We start from the raw sequence: 22,238 nt of genomic DNA on the forward strand, positions 1-22,238 counted from the left end.
GTGTATATGTTCAATTTTTTTTTCTTCTTTTAACCTCTTCTGGCTTTGAAAGTGACTGTAAAAGAAGATCCCTGACTATTCTTTGGCTTAGAGGATGCTCATTATTGTATACATAATGTCAAAACAACAAAACAAAAAAACACGTCGGCAGCAAGGAAAAACACCACTGGCAGTTTCCTGACGCATCTTCCTCTTACAAAGCTAGGTGGGTACACTGGAGTCTATAAGATGTTGTGCTAACATGACTATGTTTACCTCTAGCATGCAAATGTAGCCCCCGGAGGGAGTGCTGAGCACAAAGTGAAACCTGGCTTGAACTTGGCCATACAGATCTGAAATACAGCTTCAGGAGTTGTGCCGATAAAGCAAGTTTAGTGTCATATGAATGTTTGTTGGGTGTCCCTTTTCACAAAGTGTTTTGCTCTGTGTAATGCTAGTGGATGTAAACCCACTGCCCTTGGCCAGGCTTATCTTGGCTGGGCCTGTCTAAGCGACTACCTGTTTTTTTCTAAAACCTCTTATGGTGAGGATAGGCTTGGCAGCAGTTATTCGACAGGTAGCACTCTATGGCAGTTCTCAGGACTACTGCAGCTGACCTGAGGTTCAGAGACACGGGAACGCGGTAAAGGAGGGCAAAGACAAAAACTTGGTCAGACGGTCTGAGGTCAGGACAGGCAGCACAGGTATAGGATATGCAGCCGAGGTCAGGAGTGGAGAGGTCAGATAGGATGGGTACACAAGCCAGGGTCAATAACGGGAGAAACAAACAGACAAACAAAAAACGGATTATAGCTGAACAAACAGGTTAGGAACTAACATTCGGGCAAAGAATGATGGGATAAATTGCCAGATACAGAGCCTGCTGACAGAGAACTGGCCATGGACCTAATCGGTGTAGGACACAGCAGGGCTAAATTCCTGCAGAGATCGGCCACCTCCCCTAAGGCAAAATGGAAACCACCCTAAGATGCAGCAGTGCTGCAAGAGGAAAACCTCAGTGAGCCACGTGTTGACCACTGTGAGTAGGGCAGCACTGAGTAGGTATACATTTACCAATGTGATATTCTGTATATTAAAAAGCATTTTACTATGTGTTAGTTTGTACATATATTTTTTTCTGGCATTTTTAACACTAGAACTACTGATGGAGTCATTTTGACTCCTTTCGTTTTTTATTTCTCTTCTGTGACTACATTTTTCAGAATTCCGGCTTGAAACTCGGTGACTTTTCCTCAAATATGATGTGAAAAAAGATTTTGTGAGAATAAATAATTTTGGTAAAAAATTTGCGCGTTTTTTTCAAAATTTACCAAGAACTACTGAAGGGAGTCATTTTGACTCCCTACTATATTTTGAGGTCCTTTTGTCACTAAATGTTGCTATAAAGTTTTGTGCATAATTTTTTCACTCTGTCTTATTTACCCTGATGTTCATATAGATGTAGTTCAATTTACATGTCAACTTTTCACATTTTCCTTGTGTTTTACCTGCTTGTATTACTGTGTAATGCTGAACAAAATAGCTTGTTTACTCTAGGCTCTTATCTTATGCTAATGAAGGGTGGTGTTTTTCTAAGGTCCTAGCAGGAGACAGTATTCTGGATAGTAACTTTACTTTCAGTTCAGCTGAAGAGACAAAGAGAACAGACGCAGACATACGAGCTCTGAAGACTCATACAGGTATGAATTGTTATGAAATAGTTTAGCTGTCTGTCAACTGATTCAGCCCACCTACTTTTGAAGGTGGCAGAACAGTTATTATTTCTTTTAGTTTTCATTTCATTTCTATTTTTCAGCAGGGAACTATATAGAATTATGGAATTTGTGAGGAATATGGAGAGAAGACGTTTGATAAAGCCTCAGGATATTCTGGCTACTTTGCAATCCATACCGGTGGATGAATCGGAATCCGAATTGCAGGAACATGTATTTGATTCTGACAGTGATGAAGATTTCATTCCTCAGAACATATCAAGTGAATCTGAAGACTCAGAAGGAACAAATCCAGAAGGTAAGTAGTTATGTGTATTTATTTGTTCTTCCACACACTGAGTTAGGGCCTGTGCACACTAGCAGAATTCTGGCTGAATAGCCATCTGGATATTCTTGCCGCAATACAGGCCGTACCTGCCCGCTCATGCCTGAAGCTCCGCTCCGAACCCCGGGCTGGAGCCGCTGTCAGGGACAGAGCAGCGCTTGCTTACGCGCGAGCACGGCTCCGTCCCAGACAGCGGCTCCAGCCCGGGGTTCGGAGCGGAGCTTCAGGTATGAAACTCCGCTCTGTACCTGAGCGGGCAGGTACGGGCCGGATTGTGGTGAGAATATCCGGTCGGATATTCCGCCGCTAATCCAGCCAGTGTGCACGGACCCTTACAAAACAAAAATTCGAAATATTCATCAACTTTTTTCCAGATATTCCAAGCACATCAACTGGGGATCGGGCTCATGCAGTTATGTTGCCTCGTGACCATCCTCCTGGTCGTGGACAGAAAAAATCAGCAAAACGTCCCAGAAATGAAAGAACAACAGATAACGATGGCGGCGAAGGTAATGCAACAACAAACACCAGAGAAGGCGAATCTGAAGGAATACTAGTTTCAGCGGATGGTATTCAATGGAAACCTGTTGAAATTGGACAACACTTGCCTGGTAGGCGTGACAGCCAAAATATTCTTCGAGAAGCACCTGGCCCTACAGGATACGCCAGAAGAAATATCATTATCGATAGTCCTTTGAGCGCATGGCGTTTATTTTTTGATTCATATATATTGACACATATAAAGAACTGTACGCTTGCAGAAGCATGCAGGAACAATAATTTACAGTTTACTCTATCTGATGAGGAGCTAGATGCATTTATTGCGATATTCTATGCTTGTGGAATATCTGGCACGAACCGTCACTCCATTAGCAGTATTTGGTGTAATGACTGGGGAATACCGTTTTGCAAAGCGACAATGTCTAGGGACCGCTTTGTTGAAATTATGAGGTTTCTCAGATTTGATGAGAAATCTACTCGATCGGAGAGACTGCAAACGGACAAGTTTGCTCTATTTTCTACTGTGTGGGACAGGTTTATTGCAAATTGTATTGCGTGTTACAAACCTGGCCCATACATAACGGTGGATGAGCAACTTTTCCCAAGCAAAACTAGGTGTCCATTCACGCAGTACATGCCTTCCAAACCAGATAAATATGGCCACAAATATTGGCTAGCTGTTGATAAGGAGAGCAAATATCTGGCAAATGGCTTCCCTTATCTAGGCAAAGATGACACACGCCGTGCTGAGGACCGTTTAGCTGACCATGTGGTAATGAAGTTATTGGACCCGTTTTTGAAAAAAGGTCGCAATGTTACAACCGATAATTATTTTACTTCAGTAAAATTAGCTAAACAGCTAAAAAGCAAAGGAACAACCATCGTGGGAACACTGAATAAGATAAGGCGAGAAGTGCCTAAAGAAATAAAATCCATGAAAGAGGAATTGTACAACACTAAAGTGTTTAGAAATGAAGACAATTTTACACTTACAGTATATCAAGGAAAGCCCAACAAAAATGTTGTCATTTTGAGTTCCGTCCATCCAGATGTTGTTGTTGCGTCTGATTCCGCTAAAAAAACTCCAGAAACGGTAAAGTTTTACAATGAAACAAAATATGGAGTAGATGTAGTGGATCAGATGGCACGAAAATATACCACACGAACATCCACAAGGAGATGGCCTGTTCATGCATTTGAAAATGCCTTAGACTTTGCGGGTATAAATGCATGTATAATATTCAAGGAGATTACCCACCAAAAAATGTCACGCAAGGCATTTTTGCAAACACTTGTGAGAGAGTTGAGTGGTCCTTATGTCACAGATAGGGAAAAGGGTTCCACGTCCCAAGTTTCTACGTGTTCAGAAGTGATGGTTCAAACAAAATTTTGCCAGATCAAAGAAAAGTGCAAGAAAAATAGATCTGTCGGCAATTGTAAGACTTGTGGTAAGTCTTTGTGTGGGCAATGTACTGCCATAAATCAAAGGCAATGCCTAAAATGCGAAACACCAAATGTTTAGAAGGTGAATTCTGCGCCATATTTTCATTTTTATGCTCCTCCACCTACATTTTCTCTGCTTTTTGTTCTTCAGTTGTTGTTTATATGTGTGCACTTGAATAAAAAAAAATGTTTGAAAAACGTCTATTATAATTATTGTTATTTTCTGTAGAAAAATAAGAAAATCAGAAAAAAAACAATCAAAAGCATTACTGTTGGATCTCACAATAATAATACATTACAAAAAATATAATTATTAATAAATAACCACAAATGAAACTCTAAAAATAAACGAAAACAAGCAAGGAGTCAAAATGACTCCTTTCAGTAGTTCTAGGCGGGGTCACGAGTCCAGTAGTCCTAGTGTTAAGCCCTTCCGATGTGCTCCAGAGCACCATACACAGACAGCAGGCAACTGCAAAGTAGTTCCTCAATCATCACCATCTTTCATCTCCTAGCATTCCAACTTTCCACCGTGACTGTGAAGCATTATGGGTGGGCTTCATAGGAAATTCAAATGGTTACTATGTACGGTAAGTATTGCAGTATACAGCACAAGCAAACAAATAGAAACAGAATAAATAAAAATTAATTAAAGGGAGTTTGTCAGCTGGATTTTACACCCCAAACTACATGTGCATGTAGCTGTTTTAAAGACAAATCCATAAATACGGTACTTTTACATGGCCAGTCTGTTAACCAATTACTGAGAAATCAGCAACAGAATTAACATGCAAATGATGGTGCAAAGCTATGGTAGTTCTAAAGCCTCTGTCACTCCTGCTCTATACCTGCCGTGTGCCCCTTCTATTTGACCGACAACCTGTATGATGTGTGACTTCAGGCAAAGGAGCTGTCAGTTAGGCCCCTTTCACACATCAGTTTTTTGCTATCAGTCGCAATCCATCCAATTTTGAAAAAAAATGAATGCCGCTGGATCCGTTTTTTTCTCATAGACTTGTATTAGCGATGTATTGTGACGGATGGCCTCACGTTTCAACCGTCGTTCGCCGGATCCGTCGAAAATTGTTTGTCCGGTGGCCGGAGACAACGAACAAAGTAACGTTTTTTGTATACGTCGAAAAATCGGACAGCGACGGATCCGTCGATGTCCGTCGTTTGTTTAAATGGAAGCCTATTGGCGCTGGATCCAACAAATCCGGCGACGGATTCTGTTTTTTTAACTGAGCATGCTCCAAATTATTTAGGATCCAATTTGCCAGATCCGCTAGTCGGATCAGTCGGGAAAAAAAATTATTTGCATCAGTTTTTCACAATCTGCAACAGATCCGTCGAGCCAACGGATTATGACTGATGGCAAAAAAACTATGTGTGAAAGGGGCCTTAAGCAAGAGGAGGCGGTGCTGGGCAGGGAACAGAGCTGAAGTGACAAAGGCTTCAGATCTACCATAACTCTAGAGCATGATTTGCATATCAATTCAAATGCTGATTTCTCAATAAAAGAGGCATGGACTGACCATGTAAAGGCATTGCTGGACTTAGAGAAAAAAGAGACTGGCGCTTACTGAGTGTTGATATAGTGAAGCTGCTGGTAGTAAAACAGGCTCTGTGAGCTAACTTGTTAGGAAACATATAATAGGAGATATCAATGTATACTACTGCACTAACACCTATATGTAATACAGATAGAACATGTTGTAGTGCCACGGTAGCACACATATGCAGTGATGAGGCAGTGACCCACAAAGTTCAAACACAAAAGTTCACAGCACTACATACTACACGGTATCATTTAGATTGCAGTCACTAAACACGCCGGTCTTCCTCTGACCATTACCGTGAGCGACTATACCACCGTGTTAATGTCTCTTAATCACAGCATAACACAGTAACACAGTCCATGATATCCTCCAGATGCAGCCGGGAACCATATCCTCCTGTTTGCAGGCACTAAACACGCCAGTACTCTTTTGACCGGTTGCCATGGGCGTCTGCACCGCTGTGTCCACAGTGGATGCCACACCTTTGAGCTGCCTTGGCTGTTCGGCTCCACTTGCTTTTGTCGCTTCACACACAGCCAGCGCTCTGCAGGGCCTCTGCTCTGCACTCTTGCCGAACACCAGACTCAGGCCGGGGTCACACTAGCGTAGAATACGGATGAGTGCTATGCGAGAAAACATCGCATAGCACTCAGACCACTGTTAATCTATGGGGCAGCTCTGATCACTGTTTTTTTTCTTGGGCGTATTCAGCATGCGAGAGAAATCGCACCCATGAAAAGTCTATGGATGCGAGAAAAAATCGGACATCACACGAACCATCAGTGTATCTTGCGAGAAATATGCAACCATTTTCCTCATTTCAGCCCATTAAACCATAAAATTCAATGGGGAAAAGCAGTGAGTAATGTAAAGCCATACGCGAATCATACGGATGTCATAAGGATACATAGGTGAGAGAAAATCGCATAATCGCATTGCAAACGCATTACACACAGGTGACCATACAGAGAACACTTGTGTGACTCTCAGCAGGGAGACTCGAACTGATTTTCCATACGGTACGTGAGACCCCGGTCTCATCCTGACATCACACCTGACACACCTAAACCCTTTACTGCAGGGCTTTTAACTAAGAAACCTGTGGCCTTCAGCCACATGGAAAACCCGGGCTTGGAATGAAACGGACTGCGCGACCACCATCCTGCAGTCTGTTTCACAACACAACATCCCAGCTGGGTTCAGTTGCACTGAATATGTATACCATATTGATTCAGGCACACAGAGGGACAGATATTGGAGGACGCTCCCGCAATGCACTTACCTTGCCATAGGAACCTGCCATAGTTACTACCGTGGCGTGGGAGCTGGAGGGCTGTTAATCAAATTCATTAAATAGAAAGTGCATTATTCGTATAATATTTGAACCAACTGTGCTGCACATACTCAGTGCAACTGAACCCAGCTGGTCTCCCTGCGGTGGATCAGAAGTCACTTTTTGATTTTCGAATCCCTGAATCCAACATCATTTCCATCGCACATCATTGTAGGCACCAGTTACCTTGCACTGGTGGGGAAGATACCTATCAACTGTGGGGCTGCCTGTCATGATTCTCAATGGCGAGAGAACATAGCCCAGCATATATGAGAACTAGCTCTTGGAAGATGGAAACTATACTGACCATGAACTAAACCTGCCGCACAACTAGAAGTGGCCGGGTAGCATGCCTACGTTTTTTATCCCTAGATGCCCAGCGCCAGCCGGAGAACTACCTAATCCTAGCAGAGGAAAAGACAGTCCTGGCTCACCTCTAGAGAAATTTTCCCAAAAGGCAGACAGAGGCCCCCACATATATTGGCGGTGATTTAAGATGAAATGACAAACGTAGTATGAAAATAGGTTTAGCAAAATCGAGGTCCGCTTACTAGATAGCATGAAGACAGAAAGGGCACTTTCATGGTCAGCAGAAAACCCTGTCAAAACACCATCCAGAAATTACTTTAAGACTCTAGCATTAACTCATAACACCAGAGTGGCAATTTCTGCTCACAAGAGCTTTCCAGACACAGTAACGAAACAGCAGCTGTGAACAGGAACAAAATGCAAAAACACACAAGGACAAAAGTCCAACTTAGCTGGGAGTTGTCTAGTAGCAGGAACATGCACAGAAAGGCTACTGATTACATTGTTGACCGGCATGAAACTGACAGAGGAGCAAGGTTATATAGCGACTCCCACATCCTGATAGGAGCAGGTGAACAGAGGGGATGATGCACACAAGTTAAATTCCACAAGTGGCCACAGGGGGAGCCCAGAATCCAATTTCACAACAGTACCCCCCCCCCTCAAGGAGGGGGCACCGAACCCTCACCAGAACCACCAGGGCGATCAGGATGAGCCCTATGAAAGGCACGGACAAGATCGGAGGCATGAACATCAGAGGCAGTGACCCAAGAATTATCCTCCTGACCGTATCCCTTCCATTTGACCAGATACTGGAGTTTCCGTCTGGAAACACGAGAGTCCAAGATCTTTTCCACAACGTACTCCAACTCACCCTCAACCAACACCGGAGCAGGAGGCTCAATGGAAGGCACAGCTGGTACCTCATACCTGCGCAACAATGACCGATGAAAAACATTATGAATCGAAAAGGATGCAGGGAGGTCCAAACGGAAGGACACAGGGTTAAGAATCTCCAATATCTTGTACGGGCCGATGAACCGAGGCTTAAACTTAGGAGAAGAAACCCTCATAGGGACAAAACGAGAAGACAACCACACCAAGTCCCCAACACAAAGCCGAGGACCAACACGACGACGGCGGTTGGCAAAAAGCTGAGTCTTCTCCTGGGACAACTTCAAATTGTCCACCACCTGCCCCCAAATCTGATGCAACCTCTCCACCACAGCATCCACTCCAGGACAATCCGAAGATTCCACTTGACCAGAGGAAAATCGAGGATGAAACCCCGAATTACAGAAAAACGGGGACACCAAGGTGGCAGAGCTGGCCCGATTATTGAGGGCGAACTCCGCCAAAGGCAAAAAAGCAACCCAATCATCCTGATCCGCAGACACAAAACACCTCAAATATGTCTCCAAGGTCTGATTAGTCCGCTCGGTCTGGCCATTAGTCTGAGGATGGAAAGCAGACGAAAAAGACAAATCTATGCCCATCCTAGCACAGAATGCCCGCCAAAATCTAGACACGAATTGGGTCCCTCTGTCAGAAACGATATTCTCCGGAATACCATGCAAACGAACAACATTTTGAAAAAACAGAGGAACCAACTCGGAAGAAGAAGGCAACTTAGGCAAGGGAACCAGATGGACCATCTTAGAGAAACGGTCACACACCACCCAGATGACAGACATCTTCTGAGAAACAGGCAGATCCGAAATAAAATCCATCGAGATGTGCGTCCAAGGCCTCTTCGGGATAGGCAAGGGTAACAACAATCCACTAGCCCGAGAACAACAAGGCTTGGCCCGAGCACAAACGTCACAAGACTGCACAAAGCCTCGCACATCTCGTGACAGGGAAGGCCACCAGAAGGACCTTGCCACCAAATCCCTGGTACCAAAGATTCCAGGATGACCTGCCAACGCAGAAGAATGAACCTCAGAGATGACTCTACTGGTCCAATCATCAGGAACAAACAGTCTACCAGGTGGGCAACGATCAGGTCTATCCGCCTGAAACTCCTGCAAGGCCCGCCGCAGGTCTGGAGAAACGGCAGACAATATCACTCCATCTTTAAGGATACCTGTGGGCTCAGAATTACCAGGGGAGTCAGGCTCAAAACTCCTAGAAAGGGCATCCGCCTTAACATTCTTAGAACCCGGTAGGTAAGACACCACAAAATTAAACCGAGAGAAAAACAACGACCAGCGCGCTTGTCTAGGATTCAGGCGCCTGGCAGACTCAAGGTAAATTAAATTTTTGTGGTCAGTCAATACCACCACCTGATGTCTGGCCCCCTCAAGCCAGTGACGCCACTCCTCAAAAGCCCACTTCATGGCCAAAAGCTCCCGATTCCCAATATCATAATTCCGCTCGGCGGGCGAAAATTTACGGGAAAAAAAAGCACAAGGTCTCATCACGGAGCAGTCGGAACTTCTCTGCGACAACACCGCCCCAGCTCCGATTTCAGAAGCGTCGACCTCAACCTGAAAAGGAAGAGCAACATCAGGCTGACGCAACACTGGGGCGGAAGAAAAGCGGCGCTTGAGCTCCCGAAAGGCCTCCACAGCATCAGGGGACCAATCAGCAACATCAGCACCCTTCTTAGTCAAATCAGTCAATGGTTTTACAACATCAGAAAAACCAGCAATAAATCGACGATAAAAGTTAGCAAAGCCCAAAAATTTCTGAAGACTCTTAAGAGAAGAGGGTTGCGTCCAATCACCAATAGCCTGAACCTTGACAGGATCCATCTCGATGGAAGAGGGGGAAAAAATGTATCCCAAGAAGGAAATCTTCTGAACCCCAAAAACACACTTAGAACCCTTCACACACAAGGAATTAGACCGCAAAACCTGAAAAACCCTCCTGACCTGCTGGACATGAGAGTCCCAGTCATCCGAAAAAATCAGAATATCATCCAGATACACAATCATAAATTTATCCAAATAATCGCGGAAAATGTCATGCATAAAGGACTGGAAGACTGAAGGGGCATTTGAAAGACCAAAAGGCATCACCAAATACTCAAAACGGCCCTCGGGCGTATTAAATGCGGTTTTCCACTCATCCCCCTGCTTGATTCGCACCAAATTATACGCCCCACGGAGATCAATCTTAGAGAACCACTTGGCCCCCTTTATACGAGCAAACAAATCAGTAAGCAGTGGTAACGGATATTGATATTTAACAGTGATTTTATTCAAAAGTCGATAATCAATACACGGCCTCAAAGAGCCGTCTTTCTTAGACACAAAGAAAAAACCGGCTCCTAAGGGAGATGACGAAGGACGAATATGTCCCTTTTCCAAGGACTCCTTTATATATTCTCGCATAGCAGCGTGTTCAGGCACAGACAGATTAAATAAACGACCCTTAGGGTATTTACTACCCGGGATCAAGTCTATGGCACAATCGCACTCCCGGTGCGGAGGTAGTGAACCAACCTTGGGTTCTTCAAAAACGTCACGAAAGTCAGACAAGAATTCAGGAATCTCAGAGGGAATAGATGATGAAATGGAAACCAAAGGTACGTCCCCATGAGTTCCTTTACATCCCCAGCTTAACACAGACATAGCTCTCCAGTCGAGGACTGGGTTATGAGATTGCAGCCATGGCAATCCCAGCACCAAAACATCATGTAGATTATACAGCACCAGAAAGCGAATAACCTCCTGGTGATCCGGATTAACACGCATAGTCACTTGTGTCCAGTATTGTGGTTTATTACTAGCCAATGGGGTGGAGTCAATCCCTTTCAGAGGTATCGGAGCCTCCAATGGCTCCAAATCATACCCACAGCGTTTGGCAAAGGACCAATCCATAAGACTCAAAGCAGCGCCAGAGTCGACATAGGCGTCCGCGGTAATAGATGACAAAGAACAAATCAGGGTCACAGATAGAATAAACTTAGACTGTAAAGTGCTAATTGAAACAGACTTGTCAGGCTTCTTAGTACGCTTAAAGCATGCTGATATAACATGAGTTGAATCACCACAATAGAAGCACAACCCATTTTTTCGTCTAAAATTCTGCCGCTCGCTTCTGGACAGAATTCTATCACATTGCATATTTTCTGGCGTTTTCTCAGTAGACACCGCCAAATGGTGCACAGGTTTGCGCTCCCGCAGACGCCTATCGATCTGAATAGCCATCGTCATGGACTCATTCAGACTCGCAGGCACAGGGAACCCCACCATAACATCCTTAATGGCATCAGAGAGACCTTCTCTGAAAATCGCCGCCAGGGCGCACTCATTCCACTGAGTAAGCACAGACCATTTGCGGAATTTTTGGCAGTATATTTCAGCTTCATCTTGCCCCTGAGACAAGGACATCAAGGCCTTTTCCGCCTGAAGCTCTAAATGAGGTTCCTCATAAAGCAACCCCAAGGCCAGAAAAAACGCATCCACATTGAGCAACGCAGGATCCCCTGGTGCCAATGCAAAAGCCCAGTCTTGAGGGTCGCCCCGGAGCAAGGAAATTACAATCCTGACCTGCTGTGCAGGGTCTCCGGCAGAGCGAGACTTCAGGGACAAAAACAATTTGCAATTATTTTTAAAATTTTGAAAGTGAGATCTATTCCCCGAGAAGAATTCAGGCAAAGGAATTCTAGGTTCAGACATAGGTGCATGAACAACAAAATCTTGCAAATTTTGTACCTTTGTGGCGAGATTATTCAAACCTGTAGCTACACTCTGAAGATCCATTTGAAACAGGTGAACACAGAGCCATTCAAGGATTAGAAGGAGAGGAAGAGAGGAAGGCTGCAGTATAGGCAGACTAGCAAGTGATTCAATTAAGAGCACACTCAGAACTAGAGGGAAAAAAAAAAAAAAAAAATTGTAGCAGACTTCTTTTTTCTCTCCTTTCTCAGCCAGTAATTTAACCCTTTTTTGGGCCGGTCAAACTGTCATGATTCTCAATGGCGAGAGAACATAGCCCAGCATATATGAGAACTAGCTCTTGGAAGATGGAAACTATACTGACCATGAACTAAACCTGCCGCACAACTAGAAGTGGCCGGGTAGCATGCCTACGTTTTTTATCCCTAGATGCCCAGCGCCAGCCGGAGAACTACCTAATCCTAGCAGAGGAAAAGACAGTCCTGGCTCACCTCTAGAGAAATTTTCCCAAAAGGCAGACAGAGGCCCCCACATATATTGGCGGTGATTTAAGATGAAATGACAAACGTAGTATGAAAATAGGTTTAGCAAAATCGAGGTCCGCTTACTAGATAGCATGAAGACAGAAAGGGCACTTTCATGGTCAGCAGAAAACCCTGTCAAAACACCATCCAGAAATTACTTTAAGACTCTAGCATTAACTCATAACACCAGAGTGGCAATTTCCGCTCACAAGAGCTTTCCAGACACAGTAACGAAACAGCAGCTGTGAACAGGAACAAAATGCAAAAACACACAAGGACAAAAGTCCAACTTAGCTGGGAGTTGTCTAGTAGCAGGAACATGCACAGAAAGGCTACTGATTACATTGTTGACCGGCATGAAACTGACAGAGGAGCAAGGTTATATAGCGACTCCCACATCCTGATAGGAGCAGGTGAACAGAGGGGATGATGCACACAAGTTAAATTCCACAAGTGGCCACAGGGGGAGCACAGAATCCAATTTCACAACAGCTGCCCATACCAATTGTCATTGTTATATACATTTCCTTTTATACATATGCTTTATCTGCATCATATATAGGTGCTAGCGCAGTAGTATACATTGATATCTCCTATTGCTTGACTTGATATGAAAGAGCTACATGCTCACGAAATTAGTTTGGAGGTTGAAATCCTTATGACAGATTTCCTTTAAAGCCGTGTTTTTCAACTCCAGTCCTAACCAACAGGTCATGTTTTCTGGATTTCCTTACTTTTGCATTTGTGATGGAATTAATGCTTGAGCACATGATGAAATTATCACCTTTGCAATACTAAAGCATACCTTGAAAACTTGACCTGTTGGTGTGTCTTGAGGACTGGAGTTGAGAAACACTGCTTTAGGCCACGTTCACACTTTGCGGGGTCCTCTGTGGGTTCTCCCGCAGCGGAATTGATAAATCTGCAGGGCAAAACCGCTGCGGTTATCCCTGCAGATTTATCGCGGTTTGTTCCGCGGTTTCCGCTGCGGGATTACTCCTATATTATTGATGCTGCATATGCAGCAATATGCAGCATCAATAGTAATGTTAAAAATAATAAAAATTGGTTATACTCACCCTCCGATGTCCGGATCTCCTCGGCGCTGCACGCGGCGCTCCGGTTCCAAAGATGCTGTGCCGAGAAGGACCTTCGTGACGTCACGGTCATGTGACCTGGGCGTCATCACGGTCATGTGACCGCGACGTCACCGCAGGTCCTGTTCGCACAGCAACTCTGACCGGCCGGCCGCGTGCAGCGCTGAGAGGTGAGTATAACATGATTTTTTATTTTTATTCTTTTTTTTACCCCAAATATGGTTCCCAGGGCCTGGAGGAGAGTCCCCTCTCCTCCACTCCAGGTACCACCCGCACATTATCCGCTTACTTCCCGCAACGTGGGCACAGCCCCATGCGGGAAGTAAGCGGTTCAATGCATTCCTATGGGTGCAGAATCGCAGCGATTCTGCACAAAGAAGTGACATGCTGCGGGTTTTAAACCGCTGCGTTTCTGCGCGTTTTTTCCCGCAGCATGTGCACAGCGGTTTGCGGTTTCCATAGGGTTTACATGTTAATGGAAACGCTATGGAAACTGCTGCGGACCCGCAGCATCAAAATCGCCGCGGTTCCGCGGTAAAAAACGCAAAGTGTGAACATGGCCTTAACCCCTTCACCCCCAAGGGTGGTTTGCACGTTAATGACCGGGCCAATTTTTACAATTCTGACCACTGTCCCTTTATGAGGTTATAACTCTGGAACGCTTCAACGGATCTTGGCGATTCTGACACTGTTTTCTCGAGACATATTGTACTTCATGATAGTGGTAAAATTTCTTCGATATAACTTGCATTTATTTGTGAAAAAAACGAATATTTGGCGAAAATTTTTAAAATTTCGCAATTTTCCAACTTTGAATTTTTATGCCCTTAAATCACAGACATATGTCACGCAAAATACTTAATAAGTAACATTTCCCACATGTCTACTTTACATCAGCACAATTTTGGAACCAAAATTTTTTTTTGTGACGGAGTTATAAGGGTTAAAAGTTGACCAGCAATTTCTCATTTTTACAACACCATTTTTTTTTAGGGACCACATCTCATTTGAAGTCATTTTGAGGGGTCTATATGATAGAAAATACCCAAGTGTGACACCATTCTAAAAACTGCACCCCTCAAGGTACTCAAAACCACTTTCAAGAAGTTTATTAACCCTTCAGGTGTTTCACAGGAATTTTTGGAATGTTTAAATAAAAATAAACATTTAACTTTTTTTCACACAAAATTTATTTCAGCTCCAATTTGTTTTATTTTACCAAGGGTAACAGGAGAAAATAGACCCCAAAATTTGTTGTACAATTTGTCCTGAGTACGCTGATACCCCAAATGTGGGGGTAAAGCACTGTTTGGGCGCATGGCAGAGCTCGGAAGGAAAGGAGCGCCATTTGACTTTTCAATGCAAAATTGACTGGAATTGAGATGGGACGCCATGTTGCATTTGGAGAGCCCCTGATGTGCCTAAACATTGAAACCCCCCACAAGTGACACCATTTTGGAAAGTAGACCCCCTAAGGATCTTATCTAGATGTGTGGTGAGCACTTTGACCCAACAAGTGCTTCACAGAAGTTTATAATGCAGAGCCGTAAAAATAAAAAATCATATTTTTTCACAAAAATGATCTTTTCGCCCCCATTTTTTTATTTCCCCAAGGGTAAGAGAAGAAATTAGACCACAAACGTTGTTGTGCAATTTGTCCTGAGTACGACGATACCCCATATGTGGGGGTAAACCACTGTTTGGGTGCATAGCAGAGCTCGGAAGGGAAGGAGCGCTATTTTACTTTTCAATGCAAAATTGACTGGAATTAAGATGGGATGCCATGTTGCGTTTGGAGAGCCCCTGATGTGCCTAAACATTAAAAACCCCCACAAGTGACACCATTTTGGAAAGTAGACCCCCTAAGGAACTTATCTAGATGTGTTTTGATAGCTTTGAACCCCCAAGTGTTTCACTACAGTTTATTACGCAGAGCCGTGAAAATAAAAATTCTTTTTTTTTTTTCACAAAAATGATTTTTAGCCCCCAGTTTTGTATTTTCACAAGGGTATCAGGATAAATTGGACCCCAAACATTGTTTTCCAATTTGTCCTGAGTACGCTGATACCCCATATGTGGGGGAACCACTGTTTGGGCGCATGACAGAGCTCGGAAGGGAAGGAGCGCCATTTGGAATGCAGACTTAAATGGATTGGTCTGCAGGCGTCACGTTGCATTTGCAGAGCCCCTGATGTACCCAAACAGTACAAACCCCCCACAAGTGACCCCATATTGGAAACTAGACCCCCCAAGGAACTTATCTAGATGTGTTGTGAGAACTTTGAACCCCCAAGTGTTTCACTACAGTTTACAATGCAGAGCCGTGAAAATAAAAAATCTTTTTTTTCCCACAAAACTTATTTTTTGGCCCCCAGTTTTGTATTTTCCCAAGGGTAGCAGGATAAATTGGACCCCAAAAGATGATGTCCAATTTGTCCTGAGTACGCTGATACCCCATATGTTGGGGTAAACCCCTGTTTGGGCACACGGGAGAGCTCTGAAGGGAAGGAGCACTGTTTTCCTTTTTCAACGCAGAATTGGCTGGAATTCAGATCGGATGCCATGTCCCGTTTGGAGAGCCCCTGATGTGCCTAAACAGTGGAAACCCCCCAATTATAACTGAAACCCTAATCCAAACACACCCCTTACCCTAATCCCAACAGTAACCCTAACCACTCCTCTAACCCAGACACACCCAACCCTATTCCCAACTGTAAATGTAATCCAAACCCTAACCCTATCTTTGGCCCCAACCCTAACTGTAGCCCAAACCCTAGCCCCAACCCTAGCCCTAACCCTAACCCTAGCAATAACCCTAGCCCTATCACTAGCCCTAACACTAGCCGTAACATTAGCCCTAACCCTAGCCCTAACCCTAGCCCTAACCCTAGCCCTAACCATAGCCCCAACCCTAGCCCCAACCCTAACCATAGCCCTAACCCTAGCCCCAACCCTAGCCCTAACCCTAGCCCTAACCCTAGCCCCAACCCTAGCCCTAACCCTAACCCTAGCCCTAACCCTAGCCCTAACCCTAACCCTAGCCCTAACTCTAGTCCTAACTCTAGCCCTAACCCTAATGGGAAAATGGAAATAAATACATTTTTTTATTTTTTTATTTTTCCCTAACTAAGGGGGTGATGAAGGGGGGTTTGATTTACTTTTATAGCGGGTTATTTAGCGGATTTTTATGATTGGCAGCTGTCACACACTGAAAGACGCTTTTCATTGCAAAAAATATTTTTTGCGTTACCACATTTTGAGAGCTGTAATTTTTCCATATTTGAGTCCACAGAGTCATGTGAGATCTTGTTTTTTGCGGGACGAGTTGACGTTTTTACTGGTAACATTTTCGGACATGTGACATTTTTTGATCGCTTTTTATTCCGATTTTTGTGAGGCAGAGTGATCAAAAACCAGCTATTCATGAATTTCTTTTGGGGGAGGCGTTTATACCATTCCGCGTTTGGTAAAATTGATAAAGCAGTTTTATTCGTTGGGTCAGTACGATTACAGCGATATCTCATTTATATCATTTTTTTTATGTTTTGGCGCTTTTATACGATAAAAACTATTTTATAGAAAAAATAATTATTTTGGTATTGCTTTATTCTCAGGACTATAACTTTTTTACTTTTTTGCTGATGATGCTGTATGGCGGCTCGTTTTTTGCGGGACAAAATGACGTTTTCAGCGGTACCATGGATATTTATATCAGTTTTTTTGATCGCGTGTTATTCCACTTTTTGTTTGGCGGTATGATAATAAAGCGTTGTTTTTTGCCTCGTTTTTTTTTTTTTTTTTCTTAAGGTGTTTACTGAAGGGGTTAACTAGTGGGGCAGTTTTATAGGTTGGGTCGTTACTGACGCGGCGATACTAAATATGTGTACTTTTATTGTTTTTTTTATTTTATTTAGCTAAAGAAATGTATTTATGGGAATAATATATATATTTTTTTTCTTTATTTAGGATATTTTTTTTATTTTTTTTTTACACACATGTGGGGAATTTTTTTTTACTTTTTTACTTTGTCCCAGGGGGGGACATCACAGATCATTGATCTGGCAGTGTGCACAGCACTCTGCCAGATCTGCGATCTGCTGTGCAGGGCTGCAGGCTTACCAAGTGTCTGCTCTGAGCAGACACTCGGTAAGCCACCTCCCTCCCTGCAGGACCCGGATGCCGCGGCCATCTTGGATCCGGGACCTGCGGCGAGGAGGGAGGTAGGAGACCCTCAGAGCAACGCGATCACATCGCGTTGCTCCGGGGGTCTCAGGGAAGCCCGCAGGGAGCCCCCTCCCTGCACGATGCTTCCCTATACCGCCGGTACACCGCGATCATGTTTGATCGCGGTGTGCCGGGGGTTAATGTGCCGGGGGCGGTCCGTGACCGCTCCTGGCACATAGTGCCGGATGTCAGCTGCGATATGCAGCTGACACCCGGCCGCGATCGGCCGCGCTCCCCCCATGAGCGCCGCTGATCGGTGATGACGTACTATCCCGTCGGCGGTCATACGGGCCCACCCCACCTCGACGGGATAGTACGTCAAATGTCGGGAAGGGGTTAAAGTGTTTTGGTTTTTTTCAATTAAAAAAAAAATCATAAACGTTTGCATTACTTCCTTTTTTCAAATCAGAAAATGATTAAAATGAGCTTTTTTATTGTCGAGTTTGCAAAAGTCAGATTCATGAAAATATAAAATGAACTATGAACAATATATGGCATTAAAAAAGAAATATTGAAATGCCAGAAATTAAGTTTTTCAGTCACAGCTCCCCACCTCTAAAATTGTGTTAAAAACAATTTAAATTATTGTATGCAAAAAACACACTCTCATACAGCTTCATTGACTGACAAAAAAGTTATGTGCATCAGAAACTATATCAATTTTTTTATTTTAAATTTTTTTAGTCAATATATTATACTGTATTTCGTCTTATTTTGCTTTAATTATTGTATTGCTAATGTTGTTACTTATGACTTGCGCTTGAAACAGTTAAACTGTAAAGCGCTGCAGAATATGTTGGCGCTATATAAATAAAGATTATTATTATATAAAAAAAAAAATGTTAGTCCTTTTTTGTTCACATAAATATATAACGTTTTTTGGCATCACTGTAATAGTACTGATCCGAAGAGAACCGAATATACTCGAGTATAAGCCAAGATTTTCAGCCCATTTTTGGGGGCTGAAAGTCCCCCTCTCGGCTTATACTCGAGTCCTACCCAGGGGTCGGCAGGGGAGAGGGAGCGGGGGCTGTCTAATAATACTCACCTGCTCCTGGCGCGGTCCCTGCACATCCCTGGTTCTCCCGGCGCCTCAGCTTCTTCCTGTACTGAGCGGTCACATGGTACCGCTCATTACAGTAATGAATATGCGGCTCCACCTCCCATAGGTGTGGAGCCACATATTTATTACTGTAATGAGTGGTACCATGTGGCCGCTCAATACAGGAAGAAGCTGCGGTGCCGGCGAACCAGGGACTGCACCGCGCCAGGAGCAAGTGAGTATAATGGGGAGGGGGAGCGCTGCGCGATATTCACCTCTCCTCGTTCCAGCCGCCGCTCCGTCTTCAGCGTCTTCTGCAGTGACGCTCAGGTCAGAGGGCGCGGTGACGTAGTTAGTGCGCGCCCTCTGCCTGAACGTCAGTGCAGAAGACGCTCAAGACGGAGCGGCGCCCGGAACGAGGAGAGGTGAATATTTAAAGTGCCATGGGGCAAATATCTTGGAGCATCTTATGGGGCCATAATTAACATTTGTGCAGCACTATATGGGGCAAATATCTCTATGGAGCATCTTATGGGGCCATAATCAACATTTGTGCAGCATTATATTGGGCAAATGTGTCTATGGAGCATCTTATGGGGCCATTATTAACCTTTATGCAGGATTATATGGGGCATATTTTAATATGGAGCATCTTATGGGGCCCATCATAAACTTTATGGAGCATTATATGGGGCGTATTTTGTATGGAGCATCTTATGGGGCCCATCATAAACTGTATGGAGCATTATATGGGGCGTATTTTGTATGGAGCATCTTATGGGGCCCATTATGAACTGTATGGAGCATTATATGGGGCGTATTTTGTATGGAGTATCTTATGGGGCCCATCATGAACTGTATGGAGCATTATATGGGGCTCCTGATTCAATATGGATATTCAAAAACACTTAACCTACTGATGTCTCAATTACTTTTATTGGTATTTATTTTTACTTTTGAAATTTACCGGTAGCTGCTGCATTTTCCACCCTAGGCTTATACTCGAGTCATTAACCCCTTTCTGCCAGCTGATGGAATAGTACGTCAGCTGGCAGATCCCCTGCTTTGAGGTGGGCTCCGGCAGTGAGCCCACCTCAAAGCCGCGACATGTCAGCTGTTTTGTACAGCTGACATGTGCGTGCAATGAGCGCGAGCGGAATCGCGATCCGCCCGCGCCCATTAACTAGCTAAATGCCGCCGTCAAGCGCTGACAGCGGCATTTAACTAGCGCTCCCGGCCGCGCGGCCGGAGCTGCTCGCACCGCTGACCCCCGTCACATGATCGGGGGTCATCGGTGCATTGCCATAACAACCAGAGGTCTCCTTGAGACCCCTATGTTGTTGATGGCCGATTGCTTTGAGCGCCACCCTGTGGTCGGCGTTCAAAGTACACCTGCATTTCTGCTACATAGAGGTGATCTGCACTTCACCTCTATGTAGCAGAGGCGATCGAGTTGTGCATGCTTCTAGCCTCCTATGGAGGCTATTGAAGCATGCCAAAAAAATTTTAAAAAAGTGTTTAAAAGTATATAAAAAATATATATATATATATATATATATATATATATATATATATATATATATATATATATATATATATATATATATATATATATATATATATAAAAGTTCAAATCACCCCCTTTCGCTCCAATCAAAATAAAACAATTAAAAAAAAATCAAACACACACATATTTGGTATCGCCGCATTCAGAATCGCCCGATCGATCAATAAAAACAAAGGATTAACCTGACCGCTAAATGGCGTAGTGAGAAAAAAAATCAAAACGCCAAAATTACGTTTTTTTGGTCGCCGCGACATTGCATTAAAATGCAATAACGGGCGATCAAAAGAACGTATCTAGACCAAAATGGTATCATTAAAAACGCCAGCTTGGCACGAAAAAAATAAGCCCTCACCTGACCCCAGATCACGAAAATTGGAGACGCTACGGGTATCGGAAAATTGCGCAATTTTATTTTACTTTTTAGCAAACTTTGGAATTTTTTTTCACCACTTACCGTATATACTCGAGTATAAGCCGAGATTTTCAGCCCAAATTTTTGGGCTGAAAGTGCCCCTCTCGGCTTATACTCGAGTCACGGTCTGTGGCAGGGTCGGCGGGTGAGGGGGAGAGGGCGCTGAAGCATACTTACCTAGTCCCGGCGATCCTGACGCTCCCCCTGCCCGTCACACTGTCTCCGGGTGCCGCAGCTCTTCCCCTGTACAGCCGTCACGTGGGACCGCTCATTAAACTTATGAATATGTACTCCACTCCCATAGGGGTGGAGCCCCATATTCATTTCTCTAATCAGCGGTGCCGGTGACCGCTGATAGAGGAAGAGGCTGCGGCACCCGGAGACCAGCTGTCCGGGGGAAGGAGCGGGACGCCGGGAGCAGGTAAGTATCGCATATTTACCTGTCCTCGTTCCACACGCCGGGTGCCGCTCTGTCTTGCCGGCGTCTCTCCGCTCTGACTGTTCAGGTCAGAGGGCGCGATGACGCATATAGTGTGCGCGCCGCCCTCTGCCTGATCAGTCAGTGCGGAGAGACGCCGGGACGGGACGCTGAGGAGCTGCAAGCAAGAGAGGTGAGTATGTGGGTTTTTTTTTTTATTGCAGCAGCAGCACCAGCGTTATATATGGCACAGATTTATGTGGAGCATCTATGGGGCCAAACTGAATGCTGCAGAGCATTCCATATGGGGCAGCTTTATAATGAGCATCTATGGAGCCAAACTGAACGGTGCAGAGCATATAGGGCACAGCTATATAATGAGTATCTATGGGGCCAAACTGAACGGTGCAGAGCATATAGGGCACACCTATATAAGGAGCATCTATGGGGCCAAACTGAACGGTGCAGAGCATATAGGGCACAGCTATATAAGGAGCATCTATGGGGCCAAACTGAACGGTGCAGAGCATATAGGGAACAGCTTTATAAGGAGCATCTATGGGGCCATAATGAACGGTACAGAGCATATATGGCACAGCTTTATAAGGAGCATCTATGGGGCCATAATGAACGGTGCAGAGCATATATGGCACAGCTTTATAAGGAGCATCTATGGGGCCATAATGAACGGTGCAGAGCATATATGGCACAGCTTTATAAGGAGCATCTATGGGGCCATAATGAACGGTGCAGAGCATATATGGCACAGCTTTATATGGAGCATCTATAGGGCCGTAATGAACGGTGCAGAGCATATATGGCACAGCTTTATGTGGAGCATCTATAGGGCCATAATGAACGGTGCAGAGCATATATGGCACAGCTTTATATGGAGTATCTATAGGGCCATAATGAACGGTGCAGAGCATTGTATATGTGGCACAGCTTTATATGGAGCATCTATGGGGCCATAATGAACGGTGCAGAGCATTCTATATGGCACAGCTATGTATGGATAATATATGGGGCAATAATCAATGGTATGGAGCATTATATATGGCACAGCTTGATATGGAGCATCTATGGGGCAATAATGAATGGTATGGAGCATCTATTTTTATTTTTGAAATTCACCGGTAGCTGC

At 44.3% G+C, this 22,238-nt stretch overlaps 2 protein-coding genes across 4 annotated transcripts in view; one reads left to right on the forward strand and one right to left on the reverse strand.

Annotated features, from left to right (window-relative positions):
• The window catches only part of NALCN (sodium leak channel, non-selective), a 930,735-nt gene that overhangs the window by 902,576 nt on the left and 5,921 nt on the right, over nt 1-22,238 (reverse strand). The gene's annotated exons all lie outside the window — the stretch shown is intronic.
• Nucleotides 1,720-7,109, forward strand: LOC143817731 (uncharacterized). Its single transcript, XM_077299217.1, has 3 exons — nt 1,720-2,010; nt 2,412-2,912; nt 6,949-7,109. Exons 1-3 carry the CDS (start codon nt 1,815-1,817, stop codon nt 7,107-7,109), a joined length of 858 nt encoding a protein of 285 aa, XP_077155332.1. The 5' UTR covers nt 1,720-1,814.

The sequence above is a fragment of the Ranitomeya variabilis genome, chromosome 3 (assembly GCF_051348905.1).
Source record: "Ranitomeya variabilis isolate aRanVar5 chromosome 3, aRanVar5.hap1, whole genome shotgun sequence".
Classification (NCBI taxonomy): Eukaryota; Metazoa; Chordata; class Amphibia; order Anura; family Dendrobatidae; genus Ranitomeya; species Ranitomeya variabilis.

Coding starts and splice junctions, on each gene's coding strand:
- LOC143817731 (XM_077299217.1), top strand. CDS start 1,815: ATGGAATTTGTGAGGAATATGGAGAGAAGACGTTTGATAAAGCCTCAG. Junction 2,011..2,411: donor AGAAGGAACAAATCCAGAAG/GTAAGTAGTTAT, acceptor ACTTTTTTCCAG/ATATTCCAAGCACATCAACT. Junction 2,913..6,948: donor GAACCGTCACTCCATTAGCA/GTATTTGGTGTA, acceptor GCACATACTCAG/TGCAACTGAACCCAGCTGGT.